At 34.5% G+C, this 16,137-nt stretch overlaps 1 protein-coding gene and 1 long non-coding RNA gene across 2 annotated transcripts in view; one reads left to right on the top strand and one right to left on the bottom strand.

The window, feature by feature from the left end:
- Positions 1-11,815, top strand: part of FAM241A (family with sequence similarity 241 member A) — an 81,381-nt gene extending 69,566 nt beyond the window's left edge. Inside the window, exon 3 of the mRNA XM_074275758.1 lies at positions 8,957-11,815. Coding sequence (XP_074131859.1) covers positions 8,957-9,202 — 246 coding nt within the window. The 3' untranslated portion in view covers positions 9,203-11,815. The remainder of the gene's footprint in view (positions 1-8,956) is intronic.
- Positions 1,641-7,578, bottom strand: LOC141546057 (uncharacterized). Its single transcript, XR_012483221.1, has 3 exons — positions 7,107-7,578; positions 4,807-4,915; positions 1,641-2,151 (listed from the first exon to the last, which is right to left on the bottom strand). It is a non-coding gene; the product is annotated as an uncharacterized LOC141546057 (long non-coding RNA).
- Positions 11,816-16,137: the final 4,322 nt, after the last annotated feature.

Genomic DNA, 16,137 nt, shown 5'->3' with positions numbered 1-16,137 from the left:
TGTGATCTCTGGGTATTTTCTCTGGTTATTCTCCAAGCTTAGAATATTCTCTCTTCTCAACTCTGCCTACAGATTTTCCAGGCTTCCTTTAAATCCCAAATTTTACTGGAAGACTTCCCCATTTCCTCTTAATCCTACCATTTTCTGTTTGAGGTCAGAGACTATCTTTTGCTTCTTTTGTATTCCTAATGCTTAGCATAGTAGTCCTTGCTAGTATTAGGTACTTATTAATATTTATTGATTGATTGTTAAGAAATTGTGCAAGTTGCTACATTGGTATACGTATGGCATTCTGAATCTTGTAAATAAGAAATTAATATGGGGGCAATAAATTATCCTTTAGATGTTTAAATGGCAGGTTTTAGTGATCCTTACAATTGCTAGGTCTTTTTTGTACATATTTTAAAAAAGTTATTTGCACATGCAAATGGAATGTGCATAATATGCTTACCTAATTTGTAATTATACTTGTGTGGGATTTTGCTTGATCTATTATTAAACAAACTTGAAAGTAGGTCACCAAGTCACAGATTAATTTGGAAGTGTGATCCCCCATAGTGACTGTCTTAGATTTGGAAAATTTGGTGATTTTTCTTATTATATATGTGACAGTTCTCATTAGAGACTTTAGATTTAGCCTCCAGTGTTGCAACCTTTCTGCCATTTGTTCATATCTATCCTGTACTCAAAAAACTTTATCTTCAGGGAAATAGAGTTATATTCTGATTGTGATAAGAATTTTCAACCTTTGCCGCAGATATGAAGTTGTGTTATGTACTCTTTCAGGAATTGCTGGTATGTCTATTCTTTGTCAGTAGTGTTAAAAGCAGAAAAGGCCAAAGGACTATATATATACATATATATATATATGTACACACACACACATATATGTATGTGTGTATATGTATATGTACGTGTGTGTATCACACACATACACATACTTATATACATACACAGTAGTTTTCCCTGTTAGGAATGGTAGAATGAATGCTTATTGTGGCACCAGGAATTCTCTATCATACCATTTCTTTTTTTTTTAATATTTTATTTTCTCCAATTACATGTAAAAACAATATTTAACATTTATCTTTTACAATTTTGAGTTCCTCCTCAAATTTTGCATTCCCTCAAAAAGGGAAAATTCTTTCCCTACCTTTTTCTTCTCCTTCCTCCTTGGGGTGCAGTTATAGAAAATGTATATCCATATTAGTTCATGTTGTAAAAGAAAAACACAGATTTAAAAAAATTATTCTTCAATCTGCATTCAGACTCATTTAGTTCTTTATTTGATTGTGGATAGCATTTTTCATCACAAGTCCTTCAGAATTATTTTGGATCATTGTATTGCTGAGAATAGCTAAGGTATCCTCAATAGACCATCCACATTATTCTTGTGATTCTGCTCATTTCACTTTCACTATTCATGTAAATTTTTCCATGCATTTCTGAGAGCATGCTCCTCATTTCTTATAACATACTGGTATTCCATCAAAAATAAATGCCACAACTTGTTTAACCATTCCCCAATTGATGAGCAACCCTCGGCTTTCAATTCTTTGTCATCACACACACACACACACACACACACACACACACACACACACACACACGTGCTATGGATATTTTGTATACATAGGTCCTTTTTCTTTTTTCTCTCTTTGGCATGCAGATCTAATAATGATTGATTTCCAGTGCTGGGTAATGGCAGCTAGGTCCGGTGTTCTTCCAGGGCTCAGTGGTTTACAATTTGCCTTTTACAAAAGGTAAATCTGCCAAACCACCTGCTTGCAACCAGGACAGAGTGGCCTAAGAGGCTCACAGAAGATTTTCAGGTGCGTGGAAACTACAAAGCTCTCACTCCCTGCCCCAGCTTCTTGCCCCAGTCTCCCTGTGCCTGGGCTTAGCAGATTGTCTCCCTGCTTGTTTGAAATAGACCTGTTCTGAAGTTCTTCCAAGGTAACTTCTTTTAGAAATGTGTTGTACTTCAAATATCTGTGGATTCTTTGACTCCAAAACAAGTTTAGAGGCTTAATCTGCTATTGGTTTGTGAGAAAGTCAGAGGAGGTCACAGAAAGTTGTATCTGCTCTCTTCTGTCCTGGCTCCATCCTCTGTAATCCAATTCTTCTAGTTGTATGTTTATTCATCCATCACTGGAAAAGATAATCACATTTATTATTAATTTTCATAATCTAAAAAATGTGATTATTAGCATAGTGTGCTCCATTTTCTGTCACTGCCATCATTAGCTTAGAGGCTAAAGAAATGATTAGTAGTTTCTGTTTTTCTTTATTTCATTATTGTCATGTCCAAAAAATTATAATCATATGCCTAGCCCACTACTGATGATTCTTTCCATGCCTAGCCAAGATGTTCCTTGGAAAGTAGATAACCAGTTGCTGAGAATGCACTTGAAACCTTTCCTGCCTAGTTAAATTTACCTGAACTCCTTTAAGAAACAGCATCATTTCTACAACATGAGACATTGGATAAAGATGTTGTTAAAAAAAAAATAAATATAATTGAAAAGTTTTACAAATGGGTTCAAAAATTCAACTGTATGTCTATGTATATAGAAAAGAAAGAAGGGAAGCTATGGATAGATTATTCATTTTAACAAGATCTAGGGGAGTTTCTTTTAATACCAACTCAATATGAATCAGCACTTTAATGAGGTAAGCAAAAAAAAAAGTGACCATAGAGTTTAATGTCCAGAAAATAGGAAAGCATAGTTCATTATTTGCTACTCAACTCAGCCCACATCTAAAATATTAAATTCAGAATTCAACATTTTGGGAAGGATATTGACAAACTGGAATGGTTCCAGAGAAGAGTTATCAGTGTTATAAGTGTACTCAAAACCATACCATCAAAGTTAGTTTGAAAGAACTGAAGATGTTTAGCCTGGAGAAGAGAACCATGATAGCTGTCTACTCATATGTATCTTCTCATATATAGGAATGTTAATTTAAAGAGGAGTTCAGCTTGTTCTGCTTAGTCCCAAGAAGTAAATATATAGACTAAAATTGGCACATATTAGCTAAATATAAAGAAAAATTTGTTAATAATCAGAACTTATATTTATGTATATAATATGTAATATGTATATAACATCTAGACATTGACAAACAAGCTTTAAAGGGATAGAAAAATTAAATAATAGGTTTATGTCTAGTAGGAAGTAAAAGTAGATTTTTATATATTAAACAAAAGAAATCAGAACATTGGTAGATGGGTTTGATTATATCAGAATAAAAACTGTGTACCACAAAAATTATGTGACAATGATAAAAAATTTAAAACAGTTGATTAGAAAGACATTTCTATAAAATATGAGAAAAATTTTTACATATGAACATATATAAACTGATATAGTCAAGACTAATCATCAGTTCCAAAATATATGAGATATTTTGCAAAAGATAATACATAAGTTGCACATCTTGAAAAGTGTCCAACTTTCAATTTAATGGAAGAAATACATATTAAGACAACTCAAAAATATAATTTCACTTCTCCCTAAACTCCCTATAATTGGGAGTTTCAAATAGAGGATGAATGATTACATCAGAAATATGGAAGAGATAGGACCAGAGCACCTCTGAGACTCCTCAGTCTGGGATTCTATAGTTTTGTGACTGGAAGTGGATGGAAATATTCAGAGCGGATTGTAGAGGGAGGAACTTTGGAGAAGTAAACTTGAAAGAAGTATCCTTGATACAAGTTGTTAATTCAGTGGAATTGATGAGATAATGGTTCTCTAGTTTACTTATACTTAGTATTTAGCATAGTGACATAATAATTCTACAATTGATGTAATTGTAATAGGGTATTTAAACTGGTGACAAAGTCAGACACAGAAGTCAGAGGCAGATTCAGGAGGAGGCTGGTTGAGATTGGCAGATTGTCAGACTGTCAGAATGCTGGAAGAGACTGAGTGAGACTGAAACTGGGTCAGACTATGACAGACACAGACTGTGAAGGGGACAATAAAGACTTTGAACTTTATTCCTGACTATTCTCCTGGTGATTATTCTTCTGAGACCAAGGCTGCTCCCAAGGTCCACCAGAAAGCTAGCCTGGACATTACAATAGACAAAACCACATCAAATATAACTGAATTCTTCAAGCAATAAATGTCAAATTTGTACAGAGAATATTGTCAGAAACAGGTGGTAATAGTCCAGTAAGGAATGAAATTGTCCCAGAAAGCTTACTGTGGATGGTGATTACCACAGACAAGCACAGTTATAATATGTAATAAGAACTTTAAGGAAGCACAAAACAAAATAACTGTTTCCACTTATGAACAACTGTGGTATAAATATTAGGCATATATTAATAAGTAGTGGCTAATTATAACTTCTTGTTGCATTATAAATTTCCCTCTCATCATCCTTCTAACCCAAATAATTCTTTTAAGAAAATAACATGGCAGGGAGGGTAGGGAGGCAGCAGAGTCAAGATGGCAAAAAGTAAATATGTCTTTATCTGAGCTCTTCCTTGTGTCCCTCAGACCAATACTAGATTAAGTCTCTGAACTGGTTCAAAAGCCAGTGGATCAGCAAATTAGTTGTGAGACATCCAACGTAAATACATAGGGCAAATAGTGAGCCTCTAAATCCCAGAATAACCCGAGACTTGGCCACAGCCACCCAACACTGGAAAAAAGTCAGCAGCACCAGCTCAGGGCAGCATAAAGCCACTGTCGCCTGTATCAGAAGCCTGAGACAATCTCCCCTTTGCCCTTAGAGCAGACTTCAAAAAACTCTGACCATAAATAGTGTTTGTAAGAAAAGAGAGCATACTTCAAACTCTGAGGATCCTAAAGGCAAATTGTTTCCAGATGAAGCCCCAAAGGGTGATATGAGTTGGTCCCCATCTCAAAAGGTTCTCTTGGAAGAATTCAAAAAGGATCTGAAAAAGAGAGTTAGAAGAAAAATGAGGAAAGGAAATGAGAACTTTGCAGGAGAGACTGGAAGAGGAAATACAGAAATGTTCTGAAGAAAACTCCTTTAAAAATAGATTTAGTGAAATGGAAAAATTATGTAACTCCTTACAAAATAGATTTGGGGGCACCTAGGTGGCACAGTGGATCGAGCACCAGCCCTGAATTCAGGAGGACCCAAGTTCAAATCTGCTCTCAGACACTTAACACTTCCTAGCTGTGTGACCCTGGGCAAGTCACTTAACCCGGGGGGGGGGACGGTGTTTAAAAATAGATTTGAAATAGAAATCAACTCACTGAAAAGCAGAATTTGTGAAATGGAAAAAAATTCCAATGAAATAAAATCTCATTTAAAAGTTCAATTGGCCAAATACAAAAGGAGATATTTTTTAAAAAGTTAACTAAAGAAAATAATTCACTAAAAATTAAAATTGAACAAATAGAAATGAATGACTCAAGGAGACTTCAAGAATCAGTCAAACAAAACAAAAAAAAAAAATAGAAGAAAATGTAAAATACCTCATTGAAAAAAATAACGGACAATAGACAATCTAAGAATTATTATACTACCTGAAAATCATGATGAAAAAAAAGAGCCTAGACGTAATCTTTCAGGAAATCATCAAGGAAAATTGCCCTGATGTGCTAGAAGCAGAGAATTGTAAAATAGTCTTTGAAAGAATGGCTCTGATCACCTCCTGAAAGACATCTGAAAATGAAAACTCCAAGGAATATCGCAGCTAACTTACAGAATTATCAGATCAGGGAGAAAATATTGCAAACAGACAGAAATAATTCAAATATTGAGGAGTTACAATCAATATTAGCCACAATCTAGCAGCTTCCACTTTAAAGGATTGAAGGATCTGAAATATGATATTCCAAAAGACGAAGGAGCTTGGATTTCTATCCAGCTAAACTGAGCATTCTCTGTCAGGGGAAAAAAAAAAAATGAACATTCAATGATACATGTGAATTTCATTTATTTCTGATGAAAAGTCCAGTACTGAACAGAAAATTTGATCTTCAAATACAAAATTCAAGAGAAGCATAAAAAGGTAAAAAGGGAAAGGGAAAAAAAAAAAAAAAACCTTTAAAAGTCAAAGTGTTTATATACATATATGGGAAGATAGGTTTAGTCCGAATGAACTGTTCTTTGAAAGGGGTAAACTTAGAGGATGTAGATATAATTTGACTTTATTGTGATGATACAAAAAAGAAACTAGAGGTAGAAAAGGGATTGTACTGGAAGAAGAGAAAAAGAAAGGTAAAATGGGGTAAATTACATCTCATGAAGAGGCAAAAACTTAAAATTGAGGGGGAAAAGGGAAGGGGATGAGTATTGTGTAAACCTTAATTTCATCAGTTTTGATTCCAAGAGATTATCAGATAGATGTATAGTTTCAGGGAGAAGTAGGAGTCTGTAGGGAAGCAGAAAGGCAAAAGGATAAGAAAGTGGGAAAGGGATGTAAAAGGGGAGGACTGTTTGAGGGAGGTGGTAGTCAGAAGCAAAACACTATGGAGGAGGGAAAGGGGGAAAGGAAAGAAAAAATATAACTTGGAAAATAAGATAATGAGGAATACACAGTTAGTAATTTTAACTGTGAATGTGAATGGGATGAATTCTCCCATAAAATGGAAATAGATAGCAGACTGGATTAAAAGTCAGAACCTTCAATATGTGTTAATTACAGGAAACACATTTAAATTAGAATGATACATACGGAGTAAAGGTAAAAGGCTGGAGCACACCTCTGAGATTGACTAACATGATAGGTAAAGATAATGACAAATGTTGGAGGGGATGTGGGAAAACTGAGACACTAATACCTTGTTGGTTGAGTTGTGAACTGATTAAACCATTCTGGAGAGCAATTTGGAACTATGCCCAAAGGGCTATCAAACTGCATATTCTTTGATCCAGCAGTTTCTTTACTGAATCTGTATCCCAAAGAGATCATAAAGAAGGGAAAGGGAAAGCAAAATGTGCAAAAATATTTGTGGCAACTCACTTTGTAGTGGCAAGAAATTGGAAACTGAATGGATGCCCATCAGTTGGAGAATGGATAAATAATTTCTGGTATGTGAATGTAATGAAATATTATTGTTCTATAAGAAACAATCAGCAGGATTATTCCAGAGAGGCCTGGAGAGACTTACATGAACTGATGCTAAGTGAAGTGAGCAGAACCAGAAGATCATTGTACACAGCAATAAATAGCAAGATTAGACAATGATCAGTTCTGATGGATGTGGCTCTTTTCAGCAATTGAGATGATTCATGCCAGTTCCAAAGGTCTTGTGATGAAAAGAGTCATCTGTACCTAGAGAGAAAACTATGAGAACTGATTATGGATCATAATAGAGTATTTTCATCTCTTTTTGTTGTTGTTTGCTTGTATTTTGTTTTCTTTCTCATTTTTTCCCTTTTTGATCTGATTTTTCTTGTGCAGCATGATAACTGTGGAAATATGTGTAGAAGAATTACACATGTTTAACATATATTGGATTACCTGCCATCTAGGGGAAGGAGTATGGGGGAAGGGAGGGAAAAATTTGGAACACAAGGTTTTGCAAGGGTGAATGTTGAAAATTATGCATATTTTTGAAAATAAAAAAACCTTTAATTAAAAAAAAGAAAATCACCAACAAAAAAAGAAAGATCTTATTTTATAGTTATATAAAAAGTTACTTAGTAATGTGCTCATCAAAAGGTTGATTTTATTTTTCAAAAATTCTTAGTTACTTTATCTACCAAAAAAAGAAGTAAGATGTTATCTTCTAAATAAATCTGTTGCCATCAAAGGGAAGCTGAAATGCCATAGTTGTGATTTTTCTACCAATCAACAAACTCTGTTTCCATTTTGCTACTCAACATAGTTGTTTCTCCTCGCTAGAATATAAGTTCCTTGAAAGCAGGGACTACAAAAGAGTTTGTCTTCCCAGTGTTAGTTGAGTGCCTTGAACTTAGTAGATGCTGAATAAATGCTTACTGAATTGAATTGAATTGTTTTAACAATCTGTGTGATAATTGAGCTCTGGCCCATTCCTTAGTCATTGTCAAGCTAAATTTCTTTGTGAAATAAGTGAATCAATGCTTATCTAGCATAAAAAAGACTATGAGAAGGAGGTAAATTATTTCTCCAAAGTTATCTTCCCTATTTAGAGTATAAATTCCTTGAGGGCAGGAACTATCTTTCTCTTTATTAACTGTATTCCCTGAATTTAGCACAGTTGTTGGTTCATAGTAGTAGGTGCTTAATAAATATTTATTGTATAATACCGGAGAAACTGAGGTAAGATAAAGATTAGAGAGTATTTAATAATTTGTTAAATTATTAAAAGGGAGAGTTTTACTGGGACTAAATGGATCCATGGTTTGGTCCCAGGGCTGAATGAGACTATCATCTCCAAGAATCCAGTAAACAATGTGAGTTTTTCAATGGCACACACACACATGGCTCAGACTCAGGGGGTAGGGTGAGGCAGGAGCGGAGTCCAGGTGCTGAGTGGGAATGGGACTCTTAACAGAATGGGGGGAGGCATCTTGATAAGATAGTAGCTGATATTCTGACAGCTTGGGATGGGGAGAGATATTCTGGTATTCTAAAACATAAGATCTTTTATCCTTATCAAATATGCTGATAAAGAGAGAGGAGAGATTTTGCAGGATTGAGCAAATAATTATAAACTGAAGCAGAACAATTAGGGAAACTGAGACAGGGCTGTGTCAGGATAATTAGGGAAATGGAGTCAGGACAATAAAAGAGAACTGTGGCATAACAATTGCAATGTTGGATTGGAAATGTAGTTGTTTTCTACCTTCTTGAAAAGCAACTATAGTAATAATTCTAGTTGAATAAAGAAAAAAATATAGATACATTTGCTATCGTTCATTTAGTGTTTATTGAGTGTGCTTAGAATTGTGCTAAAAGATTGTACATAAAACATAATTATATTAAGCTATTTTAAGCCACCCTGTTTTCATTTTCCCTTTTTCTTATTTACAGGATATAGAAGAATCACAAAATCATAGTGTGGAACCTGTTATTGATGACTGCAAAAAGATGGGAACTCTTTTTGGTGAACTAAACAAAAGCCTAATCAGCATGGGCTTCACAAGGATGTATTTTGGAGAACGGATTGTGGAACCAGTAATAGTCATTTTCTTTTGGTTTATGCTCTGGTTTCTTGGCCTACAAGCCCTCGGACTAGTTGCTGTTCTTTGCATTGTCATTATTTATGTACAAGAGTAAAACATAGCTAACCCATGGTTTTGTTTGGCATATGGAAGTCATGTTGTATGTTGATGAATATTTAAGAAAACGAGAGCTACAGAAATCTTCTTTATTACAAATTATGTCAGCCATTTTCTAACTGAATTTATAAATGGATGTTCTTTGAAAATAGAAAATAAAGTCAACTCTTCATTATTTAGGGGTTAATTTTCAGGTAATCCAAACCCTTTGTTTCCCACTAATGACTAACACTGTTACCCAAAACTGCAACAAAGGTTATCACATTTAAAGCTATAAGTTTTACTCCTTCTAAATCATTGAGGGAGAAAAAGCTAAAGAGCTATTTTACTTGAAGATCATTTCCCAGATATTCCCACTTTCATTTGGGGATTATTGGATTTCAGTTATCTTTGCCGTTCCTAGTCCCATGTGTAAATGAGAATTGGTTTTATTGACTTATCTTTCTCTTGTGATAGAAATTAATCATTCTAGCTCATTTTCCAAATGTCAAAAAGAGAGAAAGAGATAGAGATAAAAACAGAGACAGAGACATAGAGAAACTGCCCAAGTGGAATGAAACTTCATTAGGTCCAGAAACCACTTCAGTATGTCATTGAAAGTTTTAGGAATTTTGGTGCTAGTGAGTTCTTTGATAATCCAGGAGTCACAAGAGTCTGGTAGTAGATACTCAGATGAATACATACCTATCCTGTGACATGCATAATTAGGCTGTGGTATTTTTTTCTATTCAACAAGCTTGATTTTTTTTTTAATTTTATTTTCCATGGGACACTTTCAGTGTAGTTTTTTTCTTTTTTTAATTCAACAAGCTTGATTTTTTTTTTAATTTTCATTTCTCTTAAAAAAAAAAAAAAAAAACATGTGTGTGTGTGTGTGTGTGTGTGTGTGTGTGTGTGTGTAAAACAGAAGTATAATATTAAAGAAACAGTTAAATTTGGAGTTTAATCATCAATCTTATACATGCAACAAGATCAAATTTGTGAATCCTCTAAATGGGGAAACAAAAGTAATGGAAAATATAAGAGCATATAATGCTAAATCAGAATCTTAGCCAGAGGGTATTAAAAAAAATACAGTGTATTTGTTTAAATATTTACTTTTTTAAATTTATGACTTTTTTATTTTTACAAAAAGTCTTTGTACTCTATTGTGTGCTTACATTGATTTTGCAAATATTTTTATACTAACAGGTATACCCTTCTACATTACTAGAAGTACAAACCATATAAAAAGGTATTTTCACTTATGCACAAGTACAGTTTAAAAAACAACAAAGAATATGAAAATTTGTAGTAGTGTAAAATATTAATAGCTACATTCTTTTGAAATGGTCCTGAGAGTTTGAATTTTTGAAATGTAACAGCTTAAATCTTAAAAACAGCTCTGGTCCCACCAGTGCCTAATGATGAATCTATTTTTCAGTCATTTTTGTTATAAATTATTTAGTATCCTATCAGCACTATACATTGCCCTGTTATACTGATGAGATATGTGTGCATATCCAATTATGAAAAGTAAGCAGATATTTTGCTATCTCCTTTACCACTTACCATGGCATACCATCAAGTACTATAAAGGAGGGAGGGGGAAGAGTAGCTAGTAGCTTATTTAATGGAGACAATATGTTGCTCCTAGGAAGTGCTGGAATGCAGATTATATTCATTTCCCTAGATAAAAGAAAATCATATAACCTTGTCTGGTCATGAAATAAATTAGTTAGATAAAAATGGTTATTGAATCACATACTCTCAGAAATGTAACCAGTTCCTTGAACTGGTGTTATATGTGAATAAGAAGTATAATGATTACCATATAATTTAGCCATATTATTAGCCCTCAGTTTTTAAAAGGAGGTTTTAAGAAATAAGATATATCATATCAAATGTGGTCCAACAGACTGACCTGAATGAATAAATCTGTCTTCTTTTCAATAAAATATCAGGTATAACTGGGCATTTTGTTTATTTTGTATTATTTCTAATCAGTGGTAAATATGTCATAAGTAAGTCATAAATATTTCTCTGATACCTACCACTGTAATGTTCTTGTTTAGTTTTCTGGAGGTCTTAGCACCAGCCTTCATTTCAGTTTAGTAATCATCACAAGAGTAGCCAAGTGTTAAAGTCCAAATCCTTTATTATCTCCTTCACAATCTTGTCTCCTTTGCTGGAGGCCCGGCTAGTTTTCTTAGAGGCCTTCCAGAGTCTTGGTTTCAGTGGAGAAGCTAAGGAGGAGAGCCCTGCCACTAAGGTGCTGTGAGATGGGATGAATGAATCTGTCTCCAAGTTCCCAGGCTTATGCTTCAGCCTCTAGTCCCTGCTCTCACTCTGGCTGAGTTTGTCCCAGCTTATATGCTCTCTTATAATTACATTATTATAGGTGTGAATCTTGTAGAACTATATTAAGTAGTAAGTACAAGTACTGAACTAGAGAACTATTAAGCACCATGCTAAACTAGATAATCATTGTCTTATCAATTCCACTGACTTAATACCTTGTAATAATCTTTGTTTCAGAGTTCTGGTGCGTAATATACCACTATAGAGGTTCTTAATCTTTGGTCCATAAAAGTGATATATTTTGATAACTGTAAATTGATTTCCTCTGTAATGCTATATATTTTATTCCATGCATTTAAAACATTATATTAAAAATATTATTTTAGGATTTTCAAAGGAGTCCATGATGCAAGATTAAGAACCTTAATAGTATAAATATAGCCATACTTCATTTTCAGTGATGTAGAATCCATTTTCTGGCTCTTACTGGCATTTTTTCAATATTGGGGGGGGGAATCATTTTAAAAGTATAGGAAAAGGCCCAGGATGCCCTCAGGGTCTACCTGCCCATACTCCTGCATTTATTCTAGTAGAAATATAACATCTCATAGTCATCATACTGCTTTTGGCCCAAGTGCTTGCGTTGGAGAAGCCATTCCAGCTTATACACTAACTAGTTTGTTTCAGTCTGATTATCTTCTGGAAAAGCTGCACACCCCCAAGGGACATCCTCCTATGGGATAAACCAACTGTTAACAATATTGTTAGGAAGGAGATTCTTAACCCAAGTAATTATGCAGGAAGACTGCTATTATTGAGGACTAATTATCCAGTTTGCAGATTATCTGCAGTCCTTAGTTCCCATAGGGCTTTAGCTAGGGAAAAGAGGAAAAAGGTAAAGCTCAAATGAGGCTATTTTATTCTTGTATTATACCCCTAAAAAAGATTTACTCTAAAAGAAAGAAATTAATTCATAAAACAAGGCCAAGGGTACATCTCTAGACTTGTCATCATAGAATCCTAGAGCTAGGAAATTATCCATAGGGAATTATCAAGTTCATCTAACAATTTGATGTGAATCTTGTCTTTAATATTCCTGACAAGTGGTCATCTACCCTCCATTATTTATTGATGCTTTCTCTGGAACCATTAGCTCAAAGTTGTTTTATACTTTAAAATTTTATGGCTCAAAAGTTACTTTTACTTTGCAGAAGATGAGTGTACTAGGCTACAGGTTGTCATTTAGGAGACTTATTGACTTAGGTAATAGAAGTGACAGCTACATATTTCCTCACAATTTTGCTACCACATTGTTGTATATTTTAGGGGGAAATCCACCTGGCAATTCATATTAAATGTTTCAACACAGTTTGTAACACTTATTTTTTTTTTCCCTTAGCAGAGCTACCTTTAGTTCTTTTGTATTTTCTATTAAAACTTTTTATTTTCAAAAAATATGCATGAAAATAACTGTTTGGACATGTATACATATATTGTATTTAATTTATACTTTAACATATTTAATATGTATTGGTGAACCTGACATCGGGGGAGGGGGTGGGAGGAAGAAGGAGAAACATTGGAACAGAAAGTTTGGTAATTGTCAGTGCTGTAAAATTACCCATGCATATATCTGGTAAATAAAAACTATAATTAAAAAAAAAAACATATGCATAAATAACTTTCAACATTCACCTTGCAAAACCTTGTGTTCCAAATTTTTCCCTTCCTTCCTCCCTACCCCCTCCCCTAGATGGCAGGTGATCCAATATATGTTAAACATGTGCAATTCTTCTACACATATTTCCACAGTTATCATGCTACACAAGAAAAATATCAAAAAGGGAGAAAATGAGAAAGAAAACAAAATGCAAGCAAACAACAACGAAAAGAGTGCAACTAATATGTTGTGATCCAGATTCATTTCCCATAATGCTCTCTCTGGGTGCAAATGGCTCTCTTCAACACAAGACCATCGGAACTGGCCTGAATCTTTTCATTGTTGAAAAGAGCCACATTCACCAGAATTTATCACTCTATAATCTTCTTGTTGCTATGTATAATCTCCTGGTAACACTTATTTCAAGGGGAATAACAGTCACAGATATTATTTAAGGGATACTTTTTAAATGTTACTTATCTTACAGTGTATCCCAATAAACTTTCAGCTGCCAAACATTTTTTAAAATAACTTTGAACAGCCAGAATACTCAGGTCAGATCTGATGGTTATTACAAAACTGCCATATTAATTCTCTACCAGAATGTCTTAGTTGTCCAAACTATTTGTTACACAGACTTATATACAAAATTCTTTGTTATCCTTTCTAATAAAAGATACTCTGCTGTAATTCTTTTCATATTTTCTCTTTTATAGGCCTCTCTGGTCCATGTATCAGTTAATTGCTTTCCCATGAAACAGCTATTAAAAAAAAAAAAAAGGCCCAATCAGCATCACCCTAAAGTGTACTCAGTCTTCAAATTGTTTTCCTCTTGTTTCTGGGGACAGTGGTTATGAGCCCTGCTTCCCAAGGAGTCACACAATGGGAACAAGCAGTATCCCAGATTTTCTGTCTAGTGGTGATAATAGAAACTTCTAATTTCTTTTTTTGAGCAACATCAGAGACTTTGAGCTTTGAAGCATGGGATACTTATGAGAGAAGGAGCACATATAAAGTGCCCACAATGTGCCAGGCATTGTGCCAAGCATTTTTTCAATTATCTCATTTGAGCCTAACAATCCAACTGAGGCAAACACTACCAAAGGACATACTGTTAGTATGTGTCTGAGGCTGAATTCTAATTAGATTGTATTCTATGCATTGCATCAGTAGAAGAATGTCAAATAATATTTCCTAAGATTTTGTTAAACTACAGTTAAAGCTACAGTTGCCATTTCTTTGTGCATTACTCTAATTTGTCATCTTCCAGCAACATTTCAAAATTATATTGGTTTCCTTCTAAGTTTTCTCTTAAGACATAATGGTTTTTATTAAGAAATGGTTGAATCTTTGCAATGATTGCTACACCCATATACTTATAAAAATATTAGTATACATTCTTACAGGAAGCTGACACCACCTAGGAACCCAAACTTTGATGAAACCTGAAGTGATTGAGTTATGTATTCAAAGTTTCATTGGAGTTTATTTGATTGGTTGGATTTTGACTTTGTTTGCAGGGGAAGGAGATTTCTCTTTATATAAGATGTAAAAGTTCTCATTACCCTTTACTCTAGCATTGATTTTGTATACTTAACCATTTTAACCATATGTGAAATTCCTCCATCCAATTAGCCCTTGAGGTAATATGATCAGATGAACTTTTTAAAAAAATCTCTTTGACCACTTAGTAGAAGATGGATTGTAGTGGAGAGAAACTTGAGTTGGGGAGACTAAATGGAAGACTGTTGCAGTAGTCCAGGTGATGAGGGCCTATACCAGGATAAAGGTAGCTGTATGCATGAAAAGAGAACATAATGAGAGATGTTGTAAAGGTAAAGGTAGAAACAAGAAGCAACACTTTGGAAATGTGGAGTGAATGGGAATGAGAGGCTGAGATTACAAATGGAAACTAGGAGTACAGTATTGCCCTTGACAGTTGAGGTTCATAAGAAACCCCAAAAGGTTGGGGGTAGCAGACCAATGTTGCCAGGTGTCTCAAAAGGACCTACAGGCTTGAACTCAAATCCAAGTCAAGGGGCAAAGTTTATTGTAATTGTAATGCCAATTGAAGCAGGCTGTTTTAAAAATATTTAGCAAAGGACCAAGAGAAAGGAGACACATTTATCCAGTTCTTGATGTCTTCGATGTGCTAATTTTATGACCTAGAGATAGAACTGAGTAGTGGTCTCAGGAATTTGGTTATCATAGGACTATCCCAAGGCCAGAAGACTTTAGAATCATTGACATTATTAGAATAGAAGCACTCCATCTTAAGATCAGGGGATCCTCCTAACTATTTTCTCCTCTAGAAGCTATATTCCATCAATAGTAGGTATATATGAAAGAGGAAAGACTTTGAAGGAAAAGGGCATGTTTCATTTAAGATCTCTATAGGATATATAATTCAGATGTTTAAGAAGCAAGTGATGGAGCTCAGTGAAGAGACTCCAACTGCCAAAGCCTCAGTGCAGTCATAAACTTTTATTAATGGAAAACTTTAGGGAACACTATATAGCAGTGGTCCTCAAACTTTTAAAATAGGGGACCAGTTCACTGTCCCTCAGACTGTTGGAGGGCCGGACTATAGTAAAAACAAAAACTACACTCTGTCTCCACCCCTCAGCCCATTTGCCATAACCCAGCAGCCCACATAAACACCTCAGTAGGCTGCATCTGGCCCTCAGACCATAATTTGAGAACCCCTGCTATATAGATCTGAGAATTATTTGTGTAGAGATGATTATTAAGATCATGGAAACTAGTATCTCCAAGTGGGATTATGTAATGGAAGAAGAGAACAAAGCTCATGACAAAACTTTGTAGAATACTCAGTTGATGGACATGACCTAGATGAAAATCAGACAAAGGAGATAAATAAGGAAGAGTGTCACAAAATCCAGAAAAAAGAAAAAATCCAAAAGAAAAAGGTGATAGTGTCAAAGATCACAGAGAAATCACAGCAGATGAGAATTTTTAAAAGGTCAACAGTT

This window comes from Sminthopsis crassicaudata, chromosome 6, assembly GCF_048593235.1.
Source record: "Sminthopsis crassicaudata isolate SCR6 chromosome 6, ASM4859323v1, whole genome shotgun sequence".
Classification (NCBI taxonomy): domain Eukaryota; kingdom Metazoa; phylum Chordata; class Mammalia; order Dasyuromorphia; family Dasyuridae; genus Sminthopsis; species Sminthopsis crassicaudata.
Note: the sequence above shows the minus strand (reverse complement) of the source record. Positions and strands in the feature narration are given on the sequence as shown.